The sequence below is a fragment of the Anas platyrhynchos genome, chromosome 28 (genome assembly GCF_047663525.1).
Source record: "Anas platyrhynchos isolate ZD024472 breed Pekin duck chromosome 28, IASCAAS_PekinDuck_T2T, whole genome shotgun sequence".
Lineage (NCBI taxonomy): Eukaryota > Metazoa > Chordata > Aves > Anseriformes > Anatidae > Anas > Anas platyrhynchos.
In genome coordinates, this window is record NC_092614.1 from 639,348 (window position 1) to 653,167 (window position 13,820).

The 13,820-nt window shown below is 60.7% G+C and overlaps 1 protein-coding gene across 3 annotated transcripts in view; it reads left to right on the plus strand.

Moving 5' to 3' along the window:
* SKAP1 (src kinase associated phosphoprotein 1) overlaps nucleotides 1–13,519 on the plus strand; it is a 142,956-nt gene extending 129,437 nt beyond the window's left edge. For all 3 annotated transcript variants that reach the window (XM_038168943.2, XM_038168945.2, XM_038168946.2), the window contains 3 exons: nucleotides 1,772–1,884; nucleotides 12,839–12,956; nucleotides 13,295–13,519. In XM_038168943.2, coding sequence (XP_038024871.1) covers nucleotides 1,772–1,884; nucleotides 12,839–12,937 — 212 coding nt within the window. In that variant the 3' untranslated portion in view covers nucleotides 12,938–12,956; nucleotides 13,295–13,519. The remainder of the gene's footprint in view (nucleotides 1–1,771; nucleotides 1,885–12,838; nucleotides 12,957–13,294) is intronic.
* Nucleotides 13,520–13,820: the final 301 nt, after the last annotated feature.

Below are 13,820 nucleotides of genomic sequence, written 5' to 3' on the forward strand. Positions count from 1 at the left end.
CTCCCCCTTTAATACTTTCCAAAGGATGCAGACCTACTTTTTTTTTTTTCCCAGCCTTTCTATTTAAGTTCCCCAAGTCCCTGAGTCATTCCAGTTGCTCCCTGCTGTACCATTATCCATCTCTGTAATGTCCTTTTTCATATTTAGGTGATCAAATCCGGGCACAGTACTCCAGATGCACCCTTATCACTCAGTCCCTTATACCATATTAGAAACATTTCCTCCAACATGTGCTCGATATTTTCTATTTATGCTTTCTGGGCTTGGTTCAGTCGCATGGCAGAGCAGCGCAGTCCGTTGGTACAGCCCTGGTGCTCGACTCTCCCCCTGCAGAATGTGGTTTTATTGGGTTTTATTGTCCCTGGGGGCATCATCGCAGCGGTGTCCTGTCGTGACATCGGGAGTCACCCTCAGTTTGGTGCTGCACCACCAGAACAGTCTCCTGACCGACACCTTTGGTCCAGGTGCATGTTTTAATGGTTGTTTTGCATGCTTGAAAGCTGCGAATCTGTTTTTTGGGTGTTTTTGTGATGCTTTGGGTATGCTGGGACGAGTTGTGTCCCCAGCCTGCAAAATGGACGGAGCCACATCTCCATCAGCCGTGGGGCTCTTGGAGTGCACGGCATCAGCCGCCTGGTCCCACCGTGCAGCAGGAAGATCTCAGCCCCATGGGGACCCACTTTCCGTGGTCTCTGGGCCAGTTTTGGATGGGTAATGGCAAAGATGGCAATGTTTTGGTCTGGAAGTGCTGCTGTGACACTTTCCATAAAGCCCACGCACACATTTTGCTGAGGGCAGTCCCCAGCCTTGGCACGGAGTTTGCTGGCGGTTTCATCAGCCCAAACCCTCGGCTTCCAGCAAACAAACCATTTGCCTCCCCCTAAAAGGAGGAAAAAATTGAGTTTGCTGGCTGACGTGTTCCCTTCCTTTCTGCAGCACAGCCTGTGGTCACAGCTCCCTGGCTGAGGGCAGGAGCGGAGGCGCAGCCGTCCCCACCCTCAGGCTGCATCGCGCCTGGCGCTCTGGGACCTCCTCTGACCGCCCAGGAGCGAGGGATGGAGGCAGATTTTGCTCCCTGCCCTCCTCCCATCCCTGTTCCTGCTCCGGGCAGTCCTGGCTGAGAAGTCAGTGCCGTGTGATTGCTGAGTGGGCCCTGCTCAATCGGCCGAAATCCCCTGCATGGCTTCTTTAATGAATAAACAAACGTGGCTGTCACCTTCCCCCGCAGCACCCTCCCAGAGGCCCCGTGCAAATACCGATGCTAATTAGTGGTATTCCTCTTCCATGCCTCTGGCATGGCCAATAAGCAGCCGTCACTGGGGGGACGCTGCCCGGCTGGTGCCACGTGCCCCCCCCCAGGGCACGGGCACAGCTTGGAGAGGGCCTGGGGAGGAGGTGAGGGACTCGGAGGGCTTGGTCCACCTGTGGTTTGTAGCCAGCAGCTTCAGTTCGGGTCTCCTGAAGCTGAAGCACATGTCAGTGTGCTCGCACGTTTTTACTCATCGTGTTTCTGCATTTATTTATTGACCTGCCATTTTTTCTTGTGGTGTTTTCAGGCCTTTACTTTTCAGCTGAAATGCAAAATAACACCAACGTTTTCTCTTGTCTTTTCCCAAATACCGACCGGCTGCAGCCCCTTTCTCCGGACACCTCACACCATGACCCCAGTATTTCCCCATGCAATCCCCTCTCCCCAGTATTTCCCCATGCAATCCCCTCTCCCCAGCATTTCCCCATGTAATCTCCTTCACCTTTCCGCTTTGCTTCCCAGGAGGCCCCCAGCGAGATTACGCCAATTACTACCAAGGCATGTGGGACTGCAGCGGCGAGCACCCCAACGAGCTCTCCTTCCACCGTGGTGACCTCATCTACATCCTGAGCAAGGTAGGGCCCCGCCAGGACCCCCACGCTTGCCACCGTGGGGCTGCGGCTCGGACACGAGCTCCTGAGAGCTGGGGAGGTCGGTGAACAGAGAAAATCGAGGTGCAGGGTTATGTTCAAGTAGTGGAGGGGGCAGCGGGATGCCAGGGTCCGGCTCCCACTTGGGACCCCAGCATCCTGCTCCCCGCTCTGTGCCTTCCCCTTCCCACAGCCAAAGGAGCAGCCAGCTCGTGTCCCCGCTGTCACCCTGGTTTTGCCTGCAGCAGTCAGTGCCGCTCCTGTCCGTGCCTCCTGCATTCACATGTGGCACTCGAAATGCCCCAAAGCAAGATTTTTTTCGCAGTAATGGAGTCTGTGCGTGCTGTTGCTCAGGTATTACAGGGGTAATTGAGTTGCTCAGCCGAGTATGACCAGGGCTCTCTTCGGCAGGCGCACGCAGGTGAATAAATTACCTGTTTGCACTAGCAGGTCCTCAGGGGTGAGAGCAGGGCCACCGGCAGCCATCGGTGCCTGTGACCCTGCCAGCCCCACTCGTCCCCGCAGGGCCCTGCCCTGGCTCCAAGCCGCTCCCTGCCTGATTGCGGTGGCCCCGGCTGGCAGCGGTGAGCGGGGCCAGGGGCACTCTGTGGGAGGCATTTCGCTTCTCACCCTGATCTGGCACGGGCACAGCGATGCAGTGGGGGGCTGCGTTACGCGGGTGGTTTTGCAGTGCACGACACAACCTGACTGCACGCTCAGTGCAGCTCTGGCAGCAAGGAGGGAGGAACAACGCCATCAGCCCTGCGCAGAGCAGCCCTCAGCCGAGGTGCCAGCACAGCAGGTGCCTTCGGCTTCCTGCGCTGTGTCCCTGGCTCCAGCCCCCTCTCCAGGGAGGTTTGGCAGCCACGTCTCAGGGCTCAGCATCACCCACGTGCTGAGCATCCTCCGCGGGGTGGCAGGGATGGGGGCACGCTGCAGTTTGCTGGCAGACAGGCGGCCATCGTGCCCCCGCTGCCCACAGTGGGCACCTGCCTGGGGGAGGCTGAGCAAACCCCAAGCAGGGAAGGGCAGCACATGCAGCGCTGGGTTACAGGTCCTTGGGGATGAAGAGTCTGAGGCTTGCTAAGACCAACACCATGTTTCACAGCTGAGAAAAAGAACAGGATTTAATTTTGCCTCCTGGTGGTAGGCACAGGATGTCACCGTGGTAGAAATGGAGCGGAGGCAGCAGAGTCAGGCCTCCTCTTGGAGGCCTTCTCTGAGCCCTTGAGGCTGGACCCTTGGCACGGGCTCCCAGTGTCCTGCCGGGCACGTCTGCGCCGTGGCAGGGCCAGGACTGCAGCCTGCAGCTCCCCTGGTGGGCCATGAGCCGGGCACTGCTGGTGCCGCAGCAGCCCCGAGCCCGGTGGGGGCCGACCGCCGGCTGCTCGTCCGCCTCCCCCAGCGCGGCGCGGCCCAGCTGACATTTAGGGGTGGGTTTGAAGCCAGCTCCTGTGCATCCCCGTGAAGGCAGCTGCATCTTTGGCATCAGCAGAGAGCGGCTTTTATTCTTGGTGTCACTGTGTCTTTCTGGAAGGCTGAGAATTTCCCATCTGTGGATCTCAAAGCACTTTACAGCGGCATTTACCAACTCTGCCCCCCGCTGCTTTACAGCAGCGAGACGAGGCTGACGTGCTCCGGGCCTGAACCCAAAGCCTGGGCTTGTCACCTCGTTTATCCGGGGGGGGGTTGCCAGGAACAGCTGATGGACGTCCCCGGGGTGACCCCCGTTGGCCGCAGCCCCGGCCCCCCCCAGCCCGTCCTGCCGGCGGCCGAGCGGATTCAGCAGATCCCGTCCGGGTGCGTGGGAAGAGCAGCACGGCGCTGCCCCGCCAGCTCGGGGACACAGCTTGGAGTCACGGCAGGGTTTTTGCTCTCTTCAGTGGCTCCAGATTGCGACTCTTGTGCTGGCTTCCTCACACGTAACCGATCGGTCCTGGGAGCTTTTCCCCCGTAAATTACTTTGCGCGACGGATGCTCGCGGCCGCAGCAGAATTGAGGCAGCACAGGGCGAAGGGGGGAGAGGAGGGAGGCGAGCGGAGGGGAAAGGTGTTTGAAAAGCCTGTTCACTCAGCTGCATTTTAATTTCCTTTTCAATCTTGTCCCAATTAATTTCGCAGAATTAATCTCACAGAAGCAAACTCGGCAGCATCGAGGCTGCAGTTTTAGCGGTGCGGTCGCTCTGTCTGAACATGAAATAGTAGCTAATATAAAAATCCATCTGGTGTGTTTGAAACACATGCCGGCTGCTGCTCGGGTCCTGTCTGACATTTCGAGCATCAACAGCGGGGAAAAGTGATTTGGGGGTTAGTGGACAGCAGTAGCTGGCAGCAGCCCAGAGCACTGGCGAGGGGGCTGCGGGCATGGGGTGGGTGGCAGAGGCCGTGACGGAGGGGACGCGCGCCCCAGCCCGGGGACAGGGTGGGTTTGTCCCCGTGGTCCCTCCTTGCAGCGGTCCCATTGCTGCCGCGTCCCCCCGGCCTCCGTCCCTTGCCTGGCCACCCGTGCCAGCGTCCGGGAGGCCTTGGCTGGGGGTCGGGGGCCCGCGGCCGTCGAGGGCTTTTCCTTGGCCCCGCTGCAGGGTGAGGGGCGAGCCCCGGGGCGGGGGCTGCCCGCAGCACGGACCCGCAGGGGGAGCGAGCCGGGTGCGGGTGCCGCGGGCCGGTGGCGGCACGGAGCGGGGCCCCCGGGGCAGCTCCGGTGATGCCCCCGCAGCGCCTCGCCGGGCCCTGGGTCCCGTCGAGGGTCTGGCGTGGCGGCCCCTCCGCGGCCCCGTGCCCGGTCCCGGCCGTGCCACAGCGCCGCCTCCCGCTCGCCGCGAGCCGAGCCCCGACGCCCCGCGGGTCCCGGCGGCTCCCGGCGGCCGGCCCCGAGCGCGGGCGGGTGCTGACACCTAGCGGCACGGCACGGCCCGGACCCGCCGGCGGGGAGCGGGGCGGAGGGGGGGGGCCGGGGGGAGGCCGGCGGCGGGGGGCACGGGGCGGGCGGCCGGGGTCAGCGGGAAGTCAGCGGTCACCCGCCGGTCACACCGGAGCGAGGCCATCGCGCGGCGGCCGGCCCCGCGCCCCCCCGGCGGGAGCCAATCGCCCAGAACGAGCCCCTGGCAGCCTCATTCCTCCCAGGTAATTTGTATAAATGAGGGGACGCCCGGCGCAGGCGAGGACAAAAGGGGGCCGGGGCCGCCGGGGCGCAGCGCGGGGCTCGGAGCCCCCCCCGCCCCCCCGGGGGCCCGGAGCCCCCCCCCCCCAGGCCCGCGGCCGGTGCCGGCACCTGGTCCCGCTTCGGTGTGGGGGCTTCGGGCGGCCCCCGGCATTTATTTTGCCCTGAAATTCATAATAAATGCGGTTAAAGGCTTCGTCTCTGACAGAGGTAATAATAAATTCACTGCTAAAGACAGTAGTTTAATTCCTTATACCCTCCAATACTGCGCAGAATAAACTATATTCATCACCGAGTAATTTTTTACCACATAAATCTTTAAAACTAACCGTTGTAGGCTGTTGAGGCTGAAATATTGTGAATTTATTAGATATGCCCATGTAGTATTGGATTCAGAGGTTTCCATTCGAATATATTACGGGGGAAATTTGTGTCTTTAAGTGTGACAATGCTTCCATTTTCCAAAGCCACCGTTATAACCAGCAGCTCCTCCAGAGTCAACTCTGCCTTTATGAGACAGAGATTTAGTAACGAGCCCCTCGCTAAGCTGCTGGGGAGGTGCGGGGGTGACATTTGCGGCGGTGCCCTGCTTCGAATGGGTGGCAAAAAAGCGCTTTTGTTTCCAGTGTAACAAATGCCTGGTGATTTCCCAGATTGCTTCGTAAATGGAAGTGGAAATTTCACTTGGGGTTGCGGAGCCGGGACACACTGAAGTGGGGTGTCGCTGGTAAACCCGTCCCTCCCCGGCCATAACTTTCCCAGGCTGCAGTCGGGTTAGAGATTTCCGTGTTATACCCTGCATACACACACACAAACGTGTGCAGAGAGACGGGTCGGAGCCCTTTTTGTCTGGAGAGTGGTTAATCTGCAGTAGCTGGCACCCAGGCAAAACAGATCACGGAGGCTTCAAAATTGGCACCGATTTGCCAAAATGTGACAAGCCAACACCTCGGCCGTCGTCACAACTTCCTTGCGTATTTTTTTAATATTTTAGCCTGTTGAGCGCCTGTGTTTCAAGTACGCATCCTTGTTTCCTTTGCTAATGTGAAATAGCAGCAGACAGTAGAAATCTTTGTTCGTTAGAGAGAGACGGAGATAATTATAAAACCATCTCCCGGTTCATGAGGCGCGGGTAACATTTAAACCAATTGATGTGGTAACATTTAAAGCAGTTATATTGCAAAATGTCACGTACGGTCTAGTTTCATTAGAGACGAGTTAATAGATGGATGGAACTGAAACTCCCGGTCCTGGGCATAAAACAAAAGTTTCCGTTGCCGTAACTCTGTCTCAGGCTGCGGCGCGTGCCCCAGAAAGGCGGCACCGTGCCCTTCCCCGGGACCAAACCCCGAACGTCTGAAACTTCAGCGCTTCTTCCTCTATGGAGCAGTCACAAATCAATAGTTAAAAATTAAAACCGGGCTATTAACTGCTAACAAAAGCGCCGTGCCCAGAAATCCCACAGCTGGGGATCAGTTGTGCCGAGGAGCCCGGTTCGGAAGATAAGGGGAGCGCACACAATTAACGTGCAGCATCTCCCATTTGCAGCCGGAGACGTGCTGTCCTCCACCCGAGGATGCTCACAAGCCACGAGTGTTTCGTGCTCGCTTCCGCGCTGCCTCTCCTTTTCTCCCTTTTTTTTTTTTTTCCCAAGCTGCTCCATCTGTAAATGAACAAACATCTTGATTTTATAGCCTTTTGCTTTGTAACACTGAGGGATGGAGGGGAGGGGGTAGAAGTAGTGGAATGCCTAAGTAAGACTTTAATTCCAAATTCATTTACGCTATAGCGATGAAGTTGTCACAAACCATAATGCAGTATTTAATTAAAATAACAGAAGTGTATCTAGATATGTCCTGGGGTAGCTATCACCAAATTATAGCCTGTGCTATCCGTATTGTATTTATGAAGCGGCGGTGTCTAAGGTACAGCCAAGCGGATGCAGAACGTTTAAAGCATCCTTCTCGCAAGGGCTGCGAGTTTCTCTCCCTCCTCTCCTTCCTCCCCCTTCCCTGCTGAGCTCTCCGCAGCCCTGGGAGCTCGGCTGTGGCTGTGGGGGGCCCTGGGGGTGCTGCCGGGCCCGGGTCCTGGCCTCCGGCTCCTGACCCGCGCGGTTGTGGCAGGACCTGGGGCCGGGCTCCCGGTGACCCTGTCCCGGCCCTGGCGGCCCCGCAGCAGCGCCCACCCCTCCTGGGGGTCCCGGCCCCGCGCCCCTCCCCGGGCCCTGCCACCACTCCTGGGGAGGGATGCCCGGTTCGGGGCCTTGCGTTACCCATCAGCAGGGTGCTGCTGGGGGATGAAGCCGAGACTTCTGTGCCGGCCAGGGCCAGGCTCTGCGCTTGGCACAGAACACGATGGGCCCTCTGCCAGGCCCTGCTGAGCTCCCGGTGCCGCTCCCGGGCCCTGGCCCCGCTGCCAGCCCCCGGCCCCCACCCAGCACGGGTTGCGCATGGCCCCGCTCTGCCGGGGGGGCTGACTGCAGCGACCTTCAGAGGGAGGCGGGCAGGGGGTCCTGTGCGAGGGATTGGGATAAACCCATCCCGTAGCTGCCCCACACGGCTCCCCCCGTACCCCCGGCACCCCTCGCAGCCTGGGCAGCGGGGAGCGGGCGGCTCCTCGCACACGCGCGTGCACACGCACGGCCGCAGTTCTTGCGAGCCCTCTTCACAGGTCACAGGCAGAGTTTAACTCAGATGGCTGCTAATTTTCATCAGGCGTGAGTGTTCAGGACTTTAAAGGCGAAAATAATTGGCTGCAGAACAAATTTAGGAAATGGAGTGTGCGATAAAGCAAATAAAAATCCCCCCTCCTCGTGGCGGGGAGGAGGAGGAGGAGAGGGGAAGGAATAGGTAGAGGGGAACAGGCCTCAGCTTATTTTACCTCCCTTGCAACTTTGCCATTAAAGTTGCACCTACAGCTAGGAAGTTTGTCCGTGAAAAATGGTCATTTTGTTTCCCCTGCTCAAAGCACGTTATTAAAATGCTAATTTAAAAGAAAAAGGAGTTAAATATCTAGCAATGGTGCAGTCTAATTGCAGCCATAATGAGCTCTCTAAATGTGAGTGCCCCTGACACACAGAGAGCATAAACAGCCAGCAAACACATCATTAGTGCTCGCGTTCATTTATTCTGGCGACCTGACGATGACCCCACGAGGGTCGGAAGGAGCAGGTGGATCCGGCTGCGCGCCCCGCGGGACGCAGGAAATGAAGCCGGGGCCGCTGCCATGGCAACGCCGGGCGGGCACCGCTGCCAGCGGGGCGGGACTGGGATTGGGACTGGGATGGGATGGGGATGGGATGGGGACTGGGATGGGATTGGGATGGGATTTGGGATGGGGATGGGATGGGATTTGGGATTGGGATGGGGATGGGGATGGGATGGGATGGGATTGGGACTGGGATGGGATGGGATGGGATTTGGGATGGAGACTCAGATGGGATGGGATGGGATTGGGATAGGATGAGGACTGGGATGGGATGGGATTGGGGACTGGGATGGGATGGGATGGGCCACCCCACCCCACCCCACCCCACCCCGCCCTGCCCCGTCCCGTCCCCTGCTGCCCCCCCCTCCGGGCTCACGCGGGCACCTGCTGGCAGCAGGAGGGGGCTCTCAGGAGAGGAGCGAGGCAGCCGAATGCGCAGGCAGACGGCTGAGGAAGGAGATTAATAAAAGTGATTCTTTGGAAGTGATTTTTGCTCTATTCCAGCCCGTTTGCTTCTAAACAGCCTCGCTGATCACCTCCCAGCAATGGCACAATAACTTCGCTCTGATTCTCCCCCCTCGTTTCTCCCTCCTCTCTCTCTCTCGCCTGTCCGAGGGGCACAGGAACACCATCCCTGGGAAATATTTTAAAATAAAAAATCTCCCAGCCGACACCCCCGTCCCTCACCCTCCCCTCCCTGCACCCCCCTCCTCCCGTGCACTCTCGATGAACCTGTGATATTGTAGCAATGGCCCTTGAAGTGCAGTGGGGAGGTGATTTAGGAGAATATTAAAGGCAATGTGGAGATTCGAAGGCGCCTCTCTCAGGGAGATCTGGAGAAATACGCAGCACAGATGGGCTGAGCAGATTAAACATTTCCGTCACATTGTTTTCAAATTGTGTTTGCGGTGCCTGAGGGTTGGTACTGCGGTCAGAGCGCGGCGGAGCCGCGCAAAGCTGGGAGCCGCGCGCTTTATGGAATAAATATTAATACGGCAGTTTCACATCAGCTCCCAGCCCCATCAGCGCCGCGGCTCCTGCCGCCGCTATTGTCTCTGAACTCGCCGCTGCCTCCCGCGGCCCCGCTCCGCTCGCGGCCCTCCTGCCCCGGCGGCTGGCGGGGCTCCAGCCGCTCCCCCTGCCCGTGCCGTGCGGGGGCCCAGCCGCGGCCATCTGTGCGCGCCCCGCGCAGCCCCCCCGGCACAGCAGCCGCTGGGGGCCGGCTGCCCCCACGTCTGCCCGGCCACCACCACCCCGGGGCTTGCTCGTCGTAGGGCGTCCTGGCCCCTGGTGCTGCCTCGCTTGGCTGGGTGCTTGTGTGTGATGGAGAACGGCCGCTGGGCCAAATCCTGCACGGCAGCGCTCAGGGCGGCCTCCCCATGCAGGCCTCAGGACGTGTCCCGAGGGAACCCGCTGCTCGCCTTGCCAAAGCTCCCCCTGCCCGAGCTCCCCCCGCCGGGAACCGCCACGCTCCGCTCTGCTGCCAGCCCCGGCTCCCCCCGGGTTGGGGCGCGGGGGCCCCGGGGGCTGGGGGCCGCGTGTGGGCGGGGGGGGGGAGCAGGGCCCGGCCGCGTGCCCCCAGCTCCTCGCAGCAGCTGGGGGCTGAATCACGGGAGGCAGGTGGGAACCATTTGGTTCTGAAAGGATTTACCCTACAAAAGACCAATGTGCTGGGGGTCAGGGTAGGGCCGTGGGGCGAGCACCTCCTGAACCGCTCTGCCCCGGTGGAAGCCCCTCTGGGCACCAGCCCAGCTGAGGGAAGGCCGCTCCCAGCCCTCGCGGGCTCTGGGTCCCTGCGGATGGGCAGACCCCCGGTTGCAGAGCTCGCTGTGGCTCGGAGCTGGTTTCCGAGGTGAGTCGGTGTAAAGCTGCCCCGGTATAAAACTCCCCGGTGTCAGCCGACCCCTCGCGCGCCCGCCGTGCCTTGCTGTGAATTAGATCCCTCCATTTTCCTAACAATAATGTATGACACACAAGCACTAATAATGGGGCCGAGCAATCATAAACCGATAAGTCCCTGACTGATTGGCTTTTCCTTCGGCATCCATCAAAGCGTCATTGATCTTCTGTGCGAGGCAGGGTGATGGATGGTGCTCCTGGAGCCCAAAGGGGTTGTTTACGAGGGCTGCCAAAGGAGCGCGGTGGCAAGAAGGGCTTGGGAGCACCCGTGGGGAGTGAATATTGTCCCCACAGCGCTCAGCAGAGGAAGGGAGCCCACGCTGCCTCGGCGGGGGGCCCGGGGGTGTTCATCGGGATGATTTGAGCTTGCCAAAGAGCCTGGTGTGGCAGGGCAGGTGCTGCTGGAGAGATGTGGCTGTGGGTTTAGGGTCCCACGGGGTGCCCATCTACACGGGGCTGGGGGGGGCAGGGGGCGGTTGGCCACGTTCTTGTCACTGCTTGGGCCGTGGGGACACAGGGAACCTGCAGCTGAGCATTCGGGGTCTCAGCCTGCCCCCTCCTTGGCAGCGTTGGCTCTCCCAGAGGTACGGGGACAAACGGAGCGGTAGCGGCCAGACGGGAGCGGGTTTGGGGTTGGGGCTGGGACGTCAGCAGCTCTGACCCTCTGTGGCAGCAGCGTGCAGAGCAGGGACGTGGCCAGCCTGCAGCACACGAGGCAGCACAAACACAAAGCGGCAGGAAAAGCCAGAAATGAAAGGCAGCCTCCATCCGGCGGGGGCTGCAAGCGCTGCCCAGGCTCCCCCGCCCCCTGCCCCTGGGGAATCCGCTCGGGGCTGCCTGTGGCCGGGAGATGTCCCCGGGCTGGGTTTTTTCATGGGTTTGCTGTTCCTTCTGGTTAGGTGGTGGCGGTTTGGGGCTGGGTTTTTTTTTTGTTTTGTTTTGTGGTTATAGTCTTGGTTCTTCCCCCCCCCCCCTTCTCCTTTTCCCTTGCTGATGGAGCTTAGCAGCATAAATCCTTTTACAGCCCCGTGCACCAGCCCGCCATAAAAGCCCCGATTGTTGGCGATTATCTGAACGAGCGTCTGCTTTTGGGTTCGATTGGCACCGGGGATCTCGGGAATTAAATGCAGAAAGTGCTTTGAGGGTTTTTCTTCGTTCTGGGAGAAAATCTGAGAGTTGCAGCAGGAGTGAGATGAGAGGAGCTGCAGGGAGCAGGGCAGGGAGCTTTGGTGCCCAGAGCTGGTCCGGGGGGAGGGTTTGGTGCCAGTCCCTGAGTTTGGGGCTGAACCTCGGCACCACAACATGTGCAGGACGGCCGGGCAGGTGCCTCGGTAGGAAAGGGGCAGCCTGGGCACTGCAGAGGTGGGTCAGTGCTGGGGGGGTGACCCCGCACCCCGTTCCCTGCCATGTGCCAGGCTGTGAGGGGCTCCCAAGCGGCCGGCACGGCCCTGCCGCGGTGCAAGGCTCTGCTCTTCCTCCTGGCCACTGCCTGGTGCCCTGTGCCATGGCCTGGCTGGGTGCTGGGGACCCCCCGAGGCCCCCAGCGCGGCTCCCAGCACCTGTGGGTGCTGCCCCCAGCAGCACCCCCCGCAGAGGGCCCCGGTTCCCCCCACGGCGCCCACCAACCCCGCTGGAGCAATTCCCTCCCCGATGAGCGGTTTCCAGTCCCTTCTGTAAAGTCTCAGCTAAATTGCTTCCCCCCCCCAGCCGGGTCTGTGCAGGTACCGAGCGCAGAGGCCCCATTAGCGTCTAATTAGGTAGATTCCAGTAAAACCGTCCTCGAGCTCCCTCCTTCTCCTCTCCCCCCCCAAAACCCAGGCACGCAGCAACCCCGGTAGCAGGCAGCAGCACGTTAGCGAGATGTAAATTAGCACCTCCAGACGAGAGCAGAGTTCACCCTGCACTGGGCTCTGCCTTGCTGTGCCAGTGCACTCCTCGTTTTAATAGTTTAATAAAAATTAGCATAATTAACGAACATCTGTATGATCCAGAGTGGTGCAATTTGGCACTTGGAAACGAGGACTTAAACATTATTGCTGGGAGTTTAATGTTGTTTTAATTCTTTTTGGCACTGTGCAGTGAAATAAACGCTTGGTGCCGCGAGTTCTCGGCTGGCTCTCATTTGCATTTTCCTCCCTTTGATTATGAGCAATCGCGGACTACCCAGCAATTCATCAAAGCAGAAATTATTTTAAAATACCTCATCGTGTTCGGGCCGTGGCAGAGCGGGGGCTGGGGGCTCCTCCTCACGCCTGGGGTGCGGCCCCAGCCCCCGCATCCTGGGGAGCTCGCCCAGGTTCCAGGCTGCAGCAAAGGGACGATTTTTTTTTCTTCTGGTTTTGCAGCAGGATTTTTCCTGCTTGGCTGGAGAAGATGGGAAGGCACGGGGGACGTGAGGGAGCAGGGGAGGTAGCCCCTTGTCCCCCCCCACGCCGTGTTTTCCATCAGCATCCTGGGGGCTTGCGGGGGCAAGGGCCTGGGACACAAAGGGGAGAGCAGGGGAGGAGGAAGGATAGGGCTGAGGTGCAGCCCAACAGGATTTACAGGGGACAGGGGGGTCTGGGGGATTTTCGTGGTGCGGGCTGCTCTCTGTAAATCCAGCCACTGAAGGACGGGAGCGGGGCCGTGCCCGCTGCCCCAGCACTAACCCCCCCCCTCTGCTGTGCCTCCCCAGGAGTACAACATGTACGGCTGGTGGGTCGGGGAGCTCAACAACACCGTTGGGATCGTCCCGAAGGATTACCTGGTGGCTGCCTACGACCTGGAGGAGTGATGAGGACCGTGGCACCCAGGTGAGGGGCGGCACCCCAGGGTGCACCTGCAGGGAAGGGCACGGAGGTGGGTGCTGAGGAGGGGGCTCTGCTCTGCCTCCAGGACCGTCTGGCTCCATCTTCTGGTCTCTGCTTTCTGTGAGACCGCGAGGCCAGCAAACACGGGCACAGCTCGGGGAAGTCCCCACCGTGCCCAGCACAGCAGTGACCAGGGGCTGCAGGGCTGGGGGTGCCAGGGGCGCTGCCACACGGCCCCTCAGGCGCTCCCCTCGCACTGCCCCGCTGATGTGAGTGGGGCCGGGCTGTGTCTCGGGGGCCTCTTCCCCACCGTCAGTGTCTCTCCCCCTCCCCAAATCCAGGTGGATCCTGCACAGACCGACCCCAGCGCCAGGCGCCCCCTCCTACCAGAACCTGCTGCACCAAGATCCCGGCCCCACGCGGGGTCCTGGAGCCCTGACCTGCCCCCAGCACCCGCTGCAGCCCCCGGGCACCCCCAGCCTCCCCCGCCCAGACCCACGGGGATGGGGTCGAGCTCTCCGGGGTGTGGGGGTGCCGGCAGCCCGCAATAAAGCCATTTTCCTCTCCGTGCCTGGCTGCTCTGGCCCTGTTTCAACTCTGTCACCGGTCCGGAGCCAGAGCTGGGCGCGGGCAGCACTGGGGCAGCCGCTGCCCCCCAGCCCCAGCTCGGAGCAGCAGCCGCAGAGCCCCCGGCCCAGGCTCATTCTCCTGGCCCCGCACTTGGCAGCAGGGCCGCTAGGTGGTGGTAAGCTCCTGCGCTCGGCAGCTTCCCGGGGGGGGCCCGAACCCCCTGGGCGCAGCCCCACGCAGCCGGGGCAGCGTCAGCAGAGACGTGGGGATGTTTGGAAGCTGGGCACAGCCGGGGGG